The following is a 15,231-nucleotide window of genomic DNA, read 5'->3' on the forward strand; positions in this document are numbered from 1 at the left end:
TCGGGCATATCATCATAAACCAGTTCATCCAGATCATATACCGAAAACTGCAGTTTGCACCCCATTTGGTCTTTTTAAATTTCGGACTGTGCGGAGCAGCTCAAACCTTTCAAAGGTTTATGAACGAAATTCTTGGAGATCTAAAATTTGCCTATGTCTACTTAGATGATATTTTGATATTTAGTGATACAGAAGATGATCATAAATCTCATTTACGCACTGCTTTTGAAAGATTAACTACACATGGATTGACAATAAACGCTTCGAAATGTGTTTTTGGCGTTCCAGAAATATCCTTCTTAGGACATTTAATTAATAAAGATGGTACCAAACCTCTGACGAACAAAGTTAAACCGAAACTTAACTACCCACTTCTTAAAACGGTAAAAGATTTGCAGAGATTTTTTAGGCCTTTTTAAATTTTTACCGTCGATTTTTACCCAACGTAGTCCAGAATCAAATACATTTAACTTCGTATTTAAAAGGGGCTAAGAAAAATGATAAGACAACCCTGAAGTTGTCTGAGGAAGCGCGTAATGAATTTCAAAAGTGTAAACAGTTAATCGCAAATGCGGTTCTTTTAGCACACCCGAAGAAAGATGCCCAGTTGGTTTTACAGGTTGATGCGTCAGACTTCGCGATAGGCGGAACGCTATCACAAATAGTTGATGGAAACTTACAGCCTCTCGCATTTTTCTCACGAAAGCTTTCGCAAGCAGAAAGAAACTATAGTGCGTATGATCGGGAGCTATTGGCAGCTTATGCTGCTATTAGGCATTTTAAGCATATGTTGGAAGCACGGAACGTTTTTTTAATCAACGATCACAAATCGCTTACATATGCATTCCGACAGCGTTTTGATAAGTGTTCACATCGTCAGGCTAGGCAGTTAGATTTTATCTCACAATTCACCACTTAAATATACCATATAAAAGGTTCGGATAATATCGCCGCGGATGCACTTTCGCGCATAGAAGCGATAAGCATGCCTAAACCTATCGACTATGAGGAAATTGCTAAAATGCAACAAATTGGTCCAGAATTACAAACTTTACTTAAAGATCCAAAAGTTACCTTACCTAATTGTAGTTTACCAATATATTGTGATTTGTCAACAGGTACCGCCCACCCTTACATTTCCCCGGAATTCCGTGAGAAAGTTTTTGCCACATTGCACAATTTGTCTCACCCCGGCATTCGTGCATCAACAAAGTTAATATGTTCTCGATTTGTTTAGTCTTCCATCCGTAAAGATTGCGCACAATGGGCACGACAGTGCATTCCATGTCAGAAAGCAAAAGTAAGCAGACATACTAGAACCCCGTTAATGAAGTTTCCAGACCAATCACAGAGATTTGATCATGTCCACCTTGAACTCGTTGGTCCGCTACCTCCTTCTCCAAATAATTATTACTGTTTAACTATGATAGATAGGTTTACTAAATGGCCCGAAGCAGTACCCATACCAGACATAACTGCATGCACAGTAGCACAAGCTTTCTATGACCACTGTATTACACGATTTGGTTGTCCAACTGTTATTACTGCTGACCAAGGGCGACAGTTTGAATGCGGCTTATTTCGAGCTCTTTCCCAGTTATTGGGAATCAAGAGAATCAGGACGTCTCCGTACAATCCACAGGCTAATGGACTTATCGAGGAATTCCACCTTCCTTTGAAAGCTGCCTTAAAAGCTTATGATACCAATAACTGGGTGGCGGCTCTTCCAACGCTTCTGATGGGTTTCCGATCCGCTCTCAAGGAGGACATAGGAGCAACCACTTCGGAACTTGTGTATGGAAAGACGATTCGTCTCCCAGGAGAATTTTTCAATTCGACACCTATGGACGCGTCCCCCAACCAGTTTGTGGAGGATTTAAAATCTCATTTTGCCAGTGTCCGCCCGACTACGACTTCTAGCCACGGTTAGCGAACCTGTTTCGTTCATCCACGGCTTCACGAATCCACGCATGTGTTTGTTTGACACGACGGAGTTCGAAAACAACTGCAAGCTCCCTATGATGGACCATTTAAAGTGCTAGAAAGACGAGATAAAACGTTTGATCTCGAAATGAAAGGGTGTGGTGGTGTGGTGTATTTAATTACGGCAAAGCACACTAGGGCTATCTGCCAAAGGGGAGGGATGCCTTTCGTGGAGGACTTTCTAAGGGCAACTGGCTCGTATACACGTTACACATGGGGAAAACCACGAAAACACCCATGCAGCCAGCCCGTTCGCGGGATTCGAACCTCGGACCGAACTACCAGTGTTCAGCGACTTTACCGCTCGGCCGCTGGTGGGCCTCCGAAATGAAAGGGACTAAGCAAACAATCTCCATAGATAGATTGAAACCCGCTTTTGAAACCATGGACTCTTCACAAGTTGTTCCAAAGACTGTAAAAAAAAACCTTCGGACATTGGTATCACTCGTTCTGGACGATTAATCTGACCCCCCCCACGTCGATATGTCACATTTCGTTGACACTGCGGAGGGAGTATGTAGCGGCAGCGCCAAACAGGCGATACAGACTCAAAAACTCTGGAGAAAAGCGCCAATTGGCGAAATAGTAAACCTGCTTGACAACCCTATGGGCTGACGGGAAGAGAAGAATATTCCCCGGCAGTTCTGGGTAACGACTTCAGTGTGTGTGTGTGCGTCTGTGAAACAACTCGTTTTGATCCTTCTACGTGATATGTAATTTCGATCTGTGTTGGGGCGGTACGCTTCCTTAATCCATTATTATGTATCTATATTACTTCTCCTTATTAAATCTCATTCTTAATGTTAAGTGCCTATCTCAATTAAGATTGCTATTTCTCTAAGTAAGGTTATCTATACTTTTGTTGGCACGCGTTACTCGCGCGTACCTCAGGTCCATGACTGCAATAGTAGAGACGCCATTTACATGTATTCTAGCCTTCTTGTAAATAACAGAGTAAGCGCGCCTTCAGGAAAATGACGACAAGCGCAGTAATCTGCGCAGATGTTCAGGGAGGAACCGGGAGGAAACTAGCATGTGAGGGGCTAGACGGTTGTATGCGCGAAAGAAGAATATCTGTTTTTCTTTGGACTTTCATAGATTTTCTATTGCGCAGCGTTTCCAATGCAAGAAATCATGAGACCTGCGGAAGTAAATGTATTTCTTTTCTTGAATATATGTGCGTAATTATATTACATTATTATTATAGTTATTACGTTATTTATTTTTTTCTAGTCTTCAGTTATTGTTTTGCGTAACATGGTGGATGTGGAAGGTATAGATGATGAATTAGAAGTAGATTTAAGAAGTGAATGTGAAAAATTCGGAATAGTGAATCAAATTACTGTGTATCAAGAACGACAATCCGAAGATGATGATGCTGAAATAATTGTAAAAATATTTGTTAAATTCAGGTTGCCATCTGGTACGTTATACTTTGTTATTTATGAAAATTGTTAATAATATATTGCTGCTATTACTGTATGCAGAAAAAAATATAGGAGAAAAAAGAGCAGACTTCTGTTTTTGAAGTATATTTGATAAATATAGTTTTTGCCAGATCTGCAAAGCAGTATTTGAAGTGTGCAAGTTCTTCAAAGGTGAATCATAAAGTTGATTAAAAGAAAAGTAATAAATAGAATTTGGGCATTTTTTTATTATTCATAAAAGATTAAAACTTAAACAAGCTTTGGTAAAAGTATAGTTTAGGTTACCATTTGGCGATTTTTGGCGGTACATGGACACCAATTTTGTACAATTCTTAGACTCATTATTTTGGCTTGCGAAGTGGCGATTTTGTCCCCAAAATCGACGCTACACAAAACCAAAATAACAAGACAAACAATTGCACAAACTCGGTATCCATGTACACATCGACTTATTTTCACTTAAAAATAAATGCTCGAATTGCAAAAAAATGGCATTGCGCACTCCTTTCACTTTACCCATGTACACGTCGACCTATTTTCACTTAAAAAAAATCCCCGAATTGCACAAAAATGGCATCGTGCACTCTTTTAACTTTATCCACGTACACGTCGACCTATTTTCACTTTAAAAAAAAATTCTCAGAATTGCACAAATTTGCATTGCACACTTCCTTTACTTTGTGTATACACAACGATATATTTTCACTTAAAAAGTCAAAGGAGCACCAAATTCTACTATATAGGCAAACAAAAAATACATAATCTCAATAAAATACATTTTAAACCAAACAATAAAATAACATAAAAAAGGAAAAACATGTTATACATTTAAGCACTACCAAAAGCAAATATTCACTTACCATGATTTTTGAGTTCTCTTCGTACACCCAGAGCCACGTAAAAATCAAAATATCAATCATACTCAAAAGACTTTTTTCAAACCACGTACTCTTTCTGATCTAACTCTTCACATAGTGACCATCTGAACCTTTCTTCCTACAAACCCATTCAAATCCATCTAAACGGTTTTTACGTTCGATTAGACGTATATCCTTCCTACATACAGGATACTTATAATGGCTACTAAGTAAACCTTCATTTACACACCAGTCAATTAAAGCTCTTTTCCCCTTTCGCTCCAAATCGTACAGAAACTTCAAATTAATCTTATTACATTCGGCCATTCTACCATCTAAAGAATCAAACCAATACACACCATAAAAAGGCTTACAAAACATCCCATGATTCAAAATTTCCCAGAAGCATGCACCCAATTACGTCACAATAGGGTTTTCATAACATTCAACTACTCGGGCTACCATAAATGAAACAACAACTTGGCGATAAATCAAACAACATCTTCGCCATAATACAAGGGGTACCTTAAAGTCTACTCTAGCCCAAGCCTTTAAAGTATTAAGAATAGAATTAGTGTTAAGAAACTGATTTTATGTTTAATATTAAAAGATTTAGAATCTTTCACAATCATTCCCACTGATTCATCACGACTGATATAAGTGTCTTTCAGCACTTGCATTGGCAAGGTGTCCATCGGGCTTAAATATCAGTAAAACTGGTTGGATTAACTGTGTAAAATGATTTCTCTACCTTAATTGTTTTTTAAATCTCTCATATACTGAAATCGCAGTTCAACAATATATCTACATTGATCATAATATCATAAAATCATGAAACAGAGTATCATATAGTTAAATGCACCGTTTTCTTTTATCTTTCAGAGTGTCTTCGAATTATAACTCAAGTTATAGGAAGATAACAGTCACTGTATGTGAGACTGCAGATAGTACATTTAGTTGTGTTGTATGATAAAAGTCATTGTTTAGCTACTTTTCAGCCCCAAAAAATGGAAGAGGAAAATTCTTTAAAATCTGGAGAGTGTAACTTCTCTCGGTGAGTAGAGTAGACTTTAAAGGTACCCCTTGTATTATGGCGACGTTGTTGTTTGATTTATTGCCAAGTTGTTTCATTTATGGTAGCCTGAGTAGTTGAATGTTATGGAAACCCTATTGTGATGTAATCGGGTGCATGATTCTGGGAAATTTTGAATCGTGGGATGTTTTATAAGCGTTTTTGTGGTGTGTGTTGTGATTCTTTGGATGGTAGAATGGCCGAATGAAGTAAGATTAATTTGAAGTTTCTGTATGATTTGGAGCAAAAGGGGAAAAGAGCTTTAATTGACTGGTGTGGAAATGAAGGTTTACTTAGTAGTCATTATAAGTGTCCTGTATGTAGGAAGGTTATGCGTCTAGTCGAATGTAAAAACCGTTTAGATGGATTTGAATGGGTTTGTAGGAAGAAAGGTTCAGATGGTCACTATGTGAAGCGTTCGATCAGAAAGAGTACGTGGTTTGAAAAAAGTCATTTGAGTATGATTGATATTTTGATTTTTACGTGGCTCTGGGTGTAGGAAGCAAACTCTGAAATCATGGTAAGTGAATACTTGCTTAACAAGTGTACAACATGTTTTTCCTTGTTTATGTTATTTTATTGTTTGGTTTAAAATGTATTTTATTGAGATTATGTATTTTGGGTAGGGTAGACTTTAAGGTACCCTTGTATTATGGCGAAGTTGTTGTTTGATTTATTGCCAAGTTGTTGTTTCATTTATGCTAGCCTGAGTAGTTGAATGTTATGAAAACCCTATTGTGATGTAATCGGCTGCATGATTCTGGGAAATTTTGAGTCATGGGATGTTTTGTAAGTGTTTTTGTGGTGTGTATTGGCTTGATTCTTTAGACGGTAGAATGGCCGAATGTAGTAAGATTAATTTGAAGTTTCTGTACGATTTGGAGCGAAAGGAGAAAAGAGCTTTAATTCGCTGGTGTGTAAATGAAGGTTTACTTAGTAGCCATTATAAGTGTCCTGTATGTAGGAAGGATATGCGTCTAGTCGAACGTAAAAACCGTTTAGATGGATTTGAATGGGTTTGTAGGAAGAAAGGTAAGATGGTCACTATGTGAAGAGTTCGATCAGAAAGAGTACGGGGTTTGAAAAAAGTCTTTTGAGTATGATTGATATTTTGATTTTTACGTGGCTCTGGGTATGCGAAGCGAACTCGAAAATCATGGTAAGTGAATATTTGCTTTTGGTAGTGCTTAAATGTGTAACATGTTTTTCCTTTTTTATGTTTTATTGTTTGGTTTAAAATGTATTTTATTGAGATTACGTACTTTTTGTTTGCCTATTTTGTAGAATTTGGTGCTCCTTTGACTTTTTAAGTGAAAATATATCGATGTGTGTGACTTTTTAAGTGAAATATATCGATTCTTTTAAGTGAAAATAAGTCGATGTGTACATGGATACCAAATTTGTGCAATTGTTTGTCTTGTTATTTTGGCTTTGTTTAGCGGTGCAAAAATTGGCGCTTCGCAAGCCAAAATAACGAGTCAAAGAATTCAAAATCGGTATCCATGTACTGCCAAAAATCGTCAAGTTTTGCCAAGGGGTACCCTAAACTATATTTTTACCGAAATTACTATTCCAGTTTTTCCATTTCATAGTAAATGCTAATTAATATAAAAAATTTGCTATGCATCAATTTTTTTCCTGTAGCGTCTGTTACTTCTTTCATATTAAAAAAAAGCTGTAACTCGTGTTATATGTTTACATATGTATATGGAGGGAGTCTGGAGTCTGTCATTTTCCCTACCGACTCCACAGCTCTGTTCAAAAGTGCGACTATATACAGCATTGTTCTAACTGATGTATTTTGACGACAAACAAAAAAAAAAAAAAAAACTTATTTCTTCTGAAATTACATATAGATTTCTTTTCCATATTTTGATTTTGCAACTCAAATTATGCCAGAATATTAAATTTTTATAAATTTTGTGAGGAACTTAATGTGAGATTTAAAAATTTATCTTGATGCACTATATTCAGTTTGTGCCAAGAGTAATTAATTCACATGGTGAAATTCTCAGTTTATACTAACCTAGTTTCCTTTCTCTTCTTTCATTGTGCATGAGTGGGGAAAAAAGATACGTCATTCATTCTTTCTAATAATTTTGTTATATGCTAAATTTCAAAATGTGTCAATATATAAAATCATATACAGTCAAAAGTCGTTAATTCGGACACCCATAATCCGGAATGATCTATAATCCGGACCTCAAAGCTGCAAACTTTCTGTGCATGCATCGTATTGACGCATGCGCGTAAGACCTTTACTGCTGCGAATATTTACTAATATGTAAAGGATCTACAAAGGGAAAGTATGTTTCGAAGTCCATTAAACAAAAAGTGGAATTGCTGCAAAAAGTGGATAAAGGCATATCCTTTGTTTATCTAAACTGTAATGTTTGTGCATCTAAAATTTGTTTTTCTTCAAAGCTGCGGCGGCGCGTAATGAATTGGAAGTTGATCTGTCAGCACTATCCTTATTTTCAGGGCAGATATTTTTATTTTATTTGGCTTATAATTCCTTACTAAATGTAGTATTTCATCTCGATGTACTCCGTCTTTGATATGATTAAAATCAAATTCCTCGTCATTATAATTCGCTTCCGATAGCGAAGAAAGTGACAGAGGTTATTGAAAACGAAAAGATTTCGGTGGACAAATTAGTCGGTATTCTCGACACAGCAATTATAGGACTTGAACAGCGGAACTTTGTAACTGAACAAGAAATTATGTTTGTTTATAGAATTAAAGAGAATGTATTATCACATAAAAAACGAAGCAACGTAAACAACTTACATTGAGAGAGATGCTTAATAAAGTAAACAAATAAATATTAAGCTTTTTTTTTGTATAAATTTTGATACACTTTAGATCATAATTGTTCTTTATTTCATAAATTACGGTTTCATATTTTTAATTCTATAATTTCTGCATGCAATCTTACCAGATTTAAACTGATGATCTATAATCCGGAAAAATCGATAATCCGGAATCGCCGAAGTCCCGACGAGTCCGGATTAACAACTTTTGACTGTATATCTTTGGAAAATTTAATAATAAAACTTTCATTTTTTAAGTTTTTTTTGCAGGTATGCCTAGAAATAGATCTAGTTTAAGGTGATGGAAAAATTTTGGTATTTTTTTGTTATAGTCCCTCCCCCCCGCCCCCGATTGAATTGGGAATTAACTCAGTTATCTCGCTAAAATCTGGTTACATCTTATACCTCGCCACATTAATCGTATGTTAGCACTGTGTTGCATTTGTGTTCTCACCGTATGTTCGTATGTTATTCATTTTTAGGAGGTTTTTGGAATTTGCAAATCTGACAGCAATCATTAATTTACCAATTGCTATGGATATAACAGTTTGGGAATTGCTCAAGGACAGAATTTTTTCAAAGAAAAGGCATTGATAGAAAATTTTGCTTAAAGAACCACAAGCTGAAGTAGTGTTTTATTGATAACAGCGAAATAGCGCTGCAGAAAAGAATCCTGTAATGAGAGAAAGGATTAAGAACTTAAAATGTGTTTTCTGTTTAAATTTCAATTATGATTAGCCATTTTACTTTTATAGATTGTAACCAAAAGGGGGAAAAAAAAACTCATGTTTGAAATTAGCCTTTCATGTAAATAAAATAATATTCTTTTAGTTATTTACTTTTTTCTTCCTTCCATTAAGGTTACCTTAATTACTTTTTGCAATATTTACCTCAACTATAAGTTCACGTAACTATAAGACGTGCCTTTGCCGGGACATGAACCCTGAACCTCTCATTACGTGCCGATTACAATAGATTAGATGCTGGACAATTAGATGCTGTAAGGAGTGAGAAAATACCTTATTTATATGTATAATGACTTTGAATGCACAGTTGAAGTCTTAAATCTTAACAGCTTTCGATAACAGTCATCTTGAGCAGACAGTAATGGTTGAAGGTAAAAAAGGAAATCCGATACATATCTATGATTCAATCGTAATGAAGTATGATAAATTTCTGTGTACATTGGCTTTTAGTTTAGAAGAAGTTTGGTAATGGTTAAGGGCGTAAATTTGGACTCTAGTCCCATATCTGTGCAAGATCTGCAGAAGATTTTCTTAAATTCAAAGAGACTGGTTCATTTGATATGAGATCTGCAAAGGGAGGAAAGCTTTTGTTTGTAAAAAGAGATGAGAAGTGGTGTGGGAATGTGTGTTGCAAGGAGAATTGCAGAATCTTTAAACATGCCTACCAATACAATCTATAAAATTTTATGAAGCATCCTGCAAGGCTGTCCATTCAAAATTACACATATTTAAGAGTTGCCTCCTGTTGACCTGCGAATATGACAAACTTCGGCTCTACAATTTCTTGCTCGGACAGAAGCAGACCATGAATGGCCATAGAACACTTTGTGGGTAGACAAAGCCCATTTCTGTCTTCAAAGTACTGTCAATAGTAAAAATTCTAGAACATTGCAAACAGTGGACCAGACACGCATTCTGGAACTTCTTCATAAACACTGTTCTTGTAAAAAAAGCTTTATGAGCAGAGCCCAGTTGTTTATTGACAAACTTATTACAAGCCTCTCATATATTAGAATAATGGTAAGTTCATGTATTTTATTAAGTTTTATTATGTGGTGTGCAGTTCATGTCTTCTAATTAGCTGCTACCATTATATCAAGAAGGCATGTTGAAAGGAGGGAGAAAATACCTAATAACTCAAGTATAAATGTAGGTAGCTGCCATAGCTTAAGGTATGGAGACTAATTTCTTCATCATCTGATCTAACAATGTTAAACCATCTAGGAATTTTGACATCAGACAGCAGCTCCAGTTCTTTTATCTATTTCATAGACTTCTTTTCTAAATGTTCAGGCAGATTTTGATTTGATTCCAATTTAATCGTAATTTCCAACATGCTTTCAGTATCAAATTTGGGAATAGGGTAACGGGAAAAATGAAGCCTATGGGTCAGTAAATTTATGTGCACAAAAAAGGAGGGAAAAATGTTTTAATTATCTTTTTCTTTCACCAGACAGATTCCCATTACTTCATGCATATTCAGGTCATTCTGACCAGTGGTTCCTTTTTTTACAACCTTTTGAAAATGGGTATATGTTTACTTACAAATTTAGGTATAATTTATAAAATTTTCAGTTCTAGAATTGTAGATCTTTTTACTTTGAATCCAGCAAAAGTTTAAATTGCAAAAATAACCCGCGTAGAACATAAGACGGTCATATGTGCTCCTTATAAGCCTTAACAAAAAATGTTGTTGCCTAGTTGGTGATGTTTAATGATTTCTCGCCAGTGTGATGACTTTTTAGAGGATTCAAGAAAATACATTTTGGAGTCCTGTGACTGGTTTTTCCTGAAGTTTCCAGAAGTCCATGTGCTCTAAAGCAGCTATCACTTTTAGGGACGCGCGAAGCGAGGCAGGACAATTCCGAGAAACAAAATTGTAGTAGCACTGGTTTAAATGGGAGGTTTCCGAGGAATGTTTCGTCTAGCTAGGCGCAACATGCCCCGGCTATGAGCAACATTTTGAAACCTTCCCGAAAATGTTCCGTCTGGAGCCGTGTTCTACGTACAGATCAGCCAATCAGATGAAAGTTTTGCTTCTGAAGGATCACGGGTAATTTTCAACATGGCGAGGGCTCTCATTGTGAAATCATGGAGGATGGAAATAGAAGATGATTTAATTGAAGAAATTCGGAAAAAGCCGTATATATATTTCTGTTTTGTTGTAGTATAACTAGTCATTTTTAAATGTTTATATATTTATTAAATTTATAATCGTGGAAATTTCAGAATAGACAATATTTTATGGTGTGCTATTTCCGATGATTTGTTTACAAATTATTTGTCGTCAAAAGTTTGCTAAATTTGTTGTATTTCATACTGCTCATGCGAAAAGAATGTTATTGTTTAGTAATAGAATGTTTTTTTTAAGGGGAATAATTTTTTAAATATGTTTGTATATGCACGACTTTATTTTTTTTTCTGCTAATTACTTTTATTACTTTTAAATTGAAATTACATAATCAGCGATTGTGTATATTTATTAAAACATAGATTATGTAATAATGAGGATACATATTAAATTCGTATCCTATTATCTTCATGTTATTAATGAAATACTTTTTAGATTAAAGCATGTTAAGAACTATATTTTTCTTGTAAATCTAGTTCTTAATGTGCTTATAATGTATTTTCCTGGAAATTTATTGATTTATTATTATGAATGATGAAAAACATTTGTATATACATTCATTAACATAAAACTTATTCATTACATTAATACTAATATACTTCAACAACTTCTAAACCATTACATCTCTGTGTATGTAAATATATGACTTATTAGATGTGTGTGTATATATACGTATGAATACAAAAATGAACATTGCCAAAAAATTTATTTGAAGTTACTTCTAATTCATATAACACTTATGTAATTGGCAACAACTGTAGTCATCAGTTCTTTGCACATTATAATGAATATGGAACACACAGTTGAAAATAATTGCAGTGCATTTTGTGCATTAGGCTATCATTAAAATTCACCCACTGACATACAACATTTGCATTTGTAACTATACTTGGGAATTTAAACAAAAAAAAAAAAAATTGAGCAAGTAGCCTTTATGAAATATTTACTATTTTGGGGATGAAATAAAAATTTTTGACTCATGACAAAACAAATATCAGTAAATGGCATTATATCATCTACATGAAAGTTATTAAATAAATATATGGATACAGAAATAAATATTTACAATAATAAAATGAAATACATACAACAGATAATTACAAAGAATTGAACTTCTCTTTGCATGTTTTTTCTCTTTAGCTTTTAGAATCACCAAAGTCGAGATAAAAGTGATTAACGTAATAGCCATCACCTTTCTATTATCTTCCATAATTAGCAATAAAGTTTAAAACGAAAAGAGTGTGAATGATACAAAATACAACATGAAAAAGCAACCATCACTTGAAAGGAAACATTACTTTTGCCAATCGGAGCTATAACTGATTCTTGTTTGGCTTTCAGCCTGTTTACTAAGTGAAGATGGTAACCGGATTTCACGGATGTGCATTTCCGAGAATTGTTCCTTCTAACGTTATTTTCCGGCAACAAATCGTGTATGATAGCAGCATTAGAGATAAGACAAGTCAAGTGTTAATCAGCCGGGAGAGTAGTGGTTAAAAAATAATTAGCTGAATTATTTTTTAAGGTTTACTTTGTGAGAGATTTTGAGAGCCTAAAGTATTTTTTGGTGGACTAAGAAGGAATTGCTTAATATCTATGTTCTGCTTGAGGTGTTTATAACTATTTTTGTTGTTGCGACTCGTTCATTTTAATAATAAAGTGTTAAATTCTTCTGGATTATCGGGTAATTAATTGGTTAAATTCTTCTGATTATTATTATGCTTCTGGATTATCCAGATAAGCAGAGTATTCTATTTATCTGGATTATTGAAAGAAACAAACCCCATAACCTGCATCAATATTGGCATCTTTTATTTTGCAGTATTTATTTATAGGTAATTTTGTTTTAGTGAATTGAAAGTTTGTTATCAAACTAATCATGGAAGAAAAGTATTTCTTATTTTTACAGAGGCCTGTAGAGCACGAGATGCTTTGAATGGACGTATGTATGCTGAACGAATAATACAAGCTGAGCTGTATGATCAGATGTTGTATGAAGCCAATGATTTATCTGGTTGATAAAGAGTTCTGATTTTGGTTAATTTTAATCTGATAAAGATTATCTAAAGTTTAAGGAAGAATGAAAGAAAAAAAAAATTGATGGCTGAAACATCTTGCAAACTTGAAAAACAATCACATTTTAAATTATTTATGTCAAATCTAGGTTTGCTAGTTCTTTGCAGAAATTATTTTTTGTACCTATTGAAGCTCTTTTTTGTTAGCTGCTTGCTATTCTCAAAATAAGCTGAAAATATGGTGTGTATAAAGCTGTGTCTTAAAGAATAGTACTCTTCTACCTTTTAATTTCTCTTCTTCATATAGTTTTAATTTTGATAGTATTAAAAACTAAAATTTTATTAATTTGTATGATCATGCTTGATTGTGTTACTTTTTAAACCTTATTCTTTTTAATGCATTAATTTTTAGTTTCATTCTGTGTATGTCAGGCATATCTGCATTATTAGTTTTCAGTTTGTGTCTTTTAATTCACTAAGGTTACTTATTACTGGCACTGATAGAGATGTTACTTATTGGGTGCAAGTTAGTGGGTTTTCATACTCTCCCCCCCCCTTTTTTTTTTTTTTTTTTTTTTTTTAGAAAAATTTCCAAATTATTGATATTTATAGTATGTCAATAAACATAAACAACACATGAAAAGAAAACATACTTTATTAATTTAAAATATAAATTTTAATTATTAAGTAAGAATTATGTGATACATTAAAAAATAAAACACATTATTCAAATCTTTTTGTATTTTTTTTTTTGTTTTTGTTTTTTTTGTTTTTTGTGCTATTTTTTTCTGAAGTACACAGTGATTGATCTGTTTTGGCTTAAAAGAAACATCAGAGGATTTGGAAAATTTGCCTTCACGCAAACCTTGGCAACAACAGCTATCTACAAAATGTATTTGCTTATTATTTCCTTTAGAAACTTTTCAATAAAAATCTATATTCATGCAAAAACTTTACTGCAGTTTCTTCTGTTGCTGGCCAATTTCACAAGTTCATATTTTAAACCTAAGTAAAGGCAAAAAATATCATGATTTGTTTAAAAACCTGCTGGACTTGGAATACAACAAAAAAGAATGCATACAAAAATGGCAGAATTGCTTGACTGAAGGATTATATATGAGCGTGGTTGCCTGAAGAAAGTTCATGCACAATGTTTGCTACAGTTTGGCACATTCTGAAAATTTGGCAAGCTCTACCAAGGTAGATAAGTACAGTTTATTTTATATAAAATGAATTTTGGAAGTTCAAAACTATATCTGCTGAAAGAATTATATGATACATTATTGACATACATGTAATTTTGAATTCCATTTCAATTGCTGTTTGTTTTGCAACAATTAACTGTATAATCCATGTTTTTTCAAATTTGCTTAAATATGTGTAATTTTGTTTTTATATAAAAGAATTTATGGAAAAGAAATATGTGTAATTTTTTCATTAATATTTTTATGTGTCATTACTCATACGTCTGATTAAAAAGACATTGTCTGCTGTGATACTTACATAAATTAAATGTACTATGTAAATAATATATTCCTATATAATATGTTTACAATGACTTTCCACCATTTAGATTATTTATGTTACTTGGGCTTCAAATAAATGTTTTATAATTTGTTTACATTTTTTTTTTTTTTTTTTAAGTTATACATTTGCTCTTTTATCAGGATGCATTTATAAAACTTTAAAATATGTGTCGATCTTCTAATTATGCACTGTAAATAAATAAATGATCCTGTTGAAACTATTTTATATCTATTACATTAAAAAAAAATTCAGTTTTAAAAATACAATACCTGGTAGTTCCTGAGTCATTTACACGTGTCCTGTAGAGCTTAATAGGAGGATTTCAGCTCATTATAAGAGGATTTCAGCATTCATTCATTTCATTTATTGTTGATTTATTTGATTAATTATTTACATGTTAAGTATTTTCTACTTCCTAAACATTCATTTTCATGAAAGGCCTAAATTAATTTTGGATACAAATATTGATCTTTCTGGTATTAACATTAGATGTGAAAATGTTTCCCTTAAGAAGTCTTTTATTCCATGCTGGTAATCGTTTCTCAATACTGAATACTGGTGTAGTAAAACAAATTTATATATCTATTTATATCCCTGTAAATTAAATAAATTTTATATTTGTGTGATGATTTTAGAAAAGGTGAAATGAGAAATATTTCT

General features: G+C 33.5%; 1 protein-coding gene across 3 annotated transcripts; it reads left to right on the forward strand.

The window, feature by feature from the left end:
* Positions 1-2,905: 2,905 nt before the first annotated feature.
* Positions 2,906-14,464, forward strand: LOC118186393 (poly(U)-binding-splicing factor PUF60-like). 3 transcript variants are annotated; one of them, XM_035356485.2, is made up of 3 exons: positions 2,906-3,132; positions 3,217-3,406; positions 12,939-13,616. In XM_035356485.2, exons 1-3 carry the CDS (start codon positions 3,106-3,108, stop codon positions 13,046-13,048), a joined length of 327 nt encoding a protein of 108 aa, XP_035212376.1. In that variant the 5' UTR covers positions 2,906-3,105; the 3' UTR covers positions 13,049-13,616. The 3 variants fall into 3 exon arrangements, with proteins under 3 accessions (XP_035212376.1, XP_085683157.1, XP_035212382.1); XM_085827031.1 differs by lacking the exon at positions 12,939-13,616 and adding an exon at positions 8,635-8,986 and having other exon boundaries at positions 2,908-3,132; XM_035356491.2 differs by lacking the exon at positions 12,939-13,616 and adding an exon at positions 13,839-14,464 and having other exon boundaries at positions 2,952-3,132.
* Positions 14,465-15,231: the final 767 nt, after the last annotated feature.

The sequence above is a fragment of the Stegodyphus dumicola genome, chromosome 11 (genome assembly GCF_044657685.1).
Source record: "Stegodyphus dumicola isolate Sdum_Otavi_A_Nest chromosome 11, ASM4465768v1".
Lineage (NCBI taxonomy): Eukaryota > Metazoa > Arthropoda > Arachnida > Araneae > Eresidae > Stegodyphus > Stegodyphus dumicola.

Excerpts from the sequence above, each read along its gene's own strand:
- LOC118186393 (XM_035356485.2), top strand. The coding sequence starts at position 3,106 with ATGCAAGAAATCATGAGACCTGCGGAA. Across the intron at positions 3,133-3,216 it reads AAATCATGAGACCTGCGGAA|TCTTCAGTTATTGTTTTGCG; the intron begins GTAAATGTATTT and ends ATTTTTTTCTAG. Across the intron at positions 3,407-12,938 it reads TAAATTCAGGTTGCCATCTG|AGGCCTGTAGAGCACGAGAT; the intron begins GTACGTTATACT and ends TTATTTTTACAG.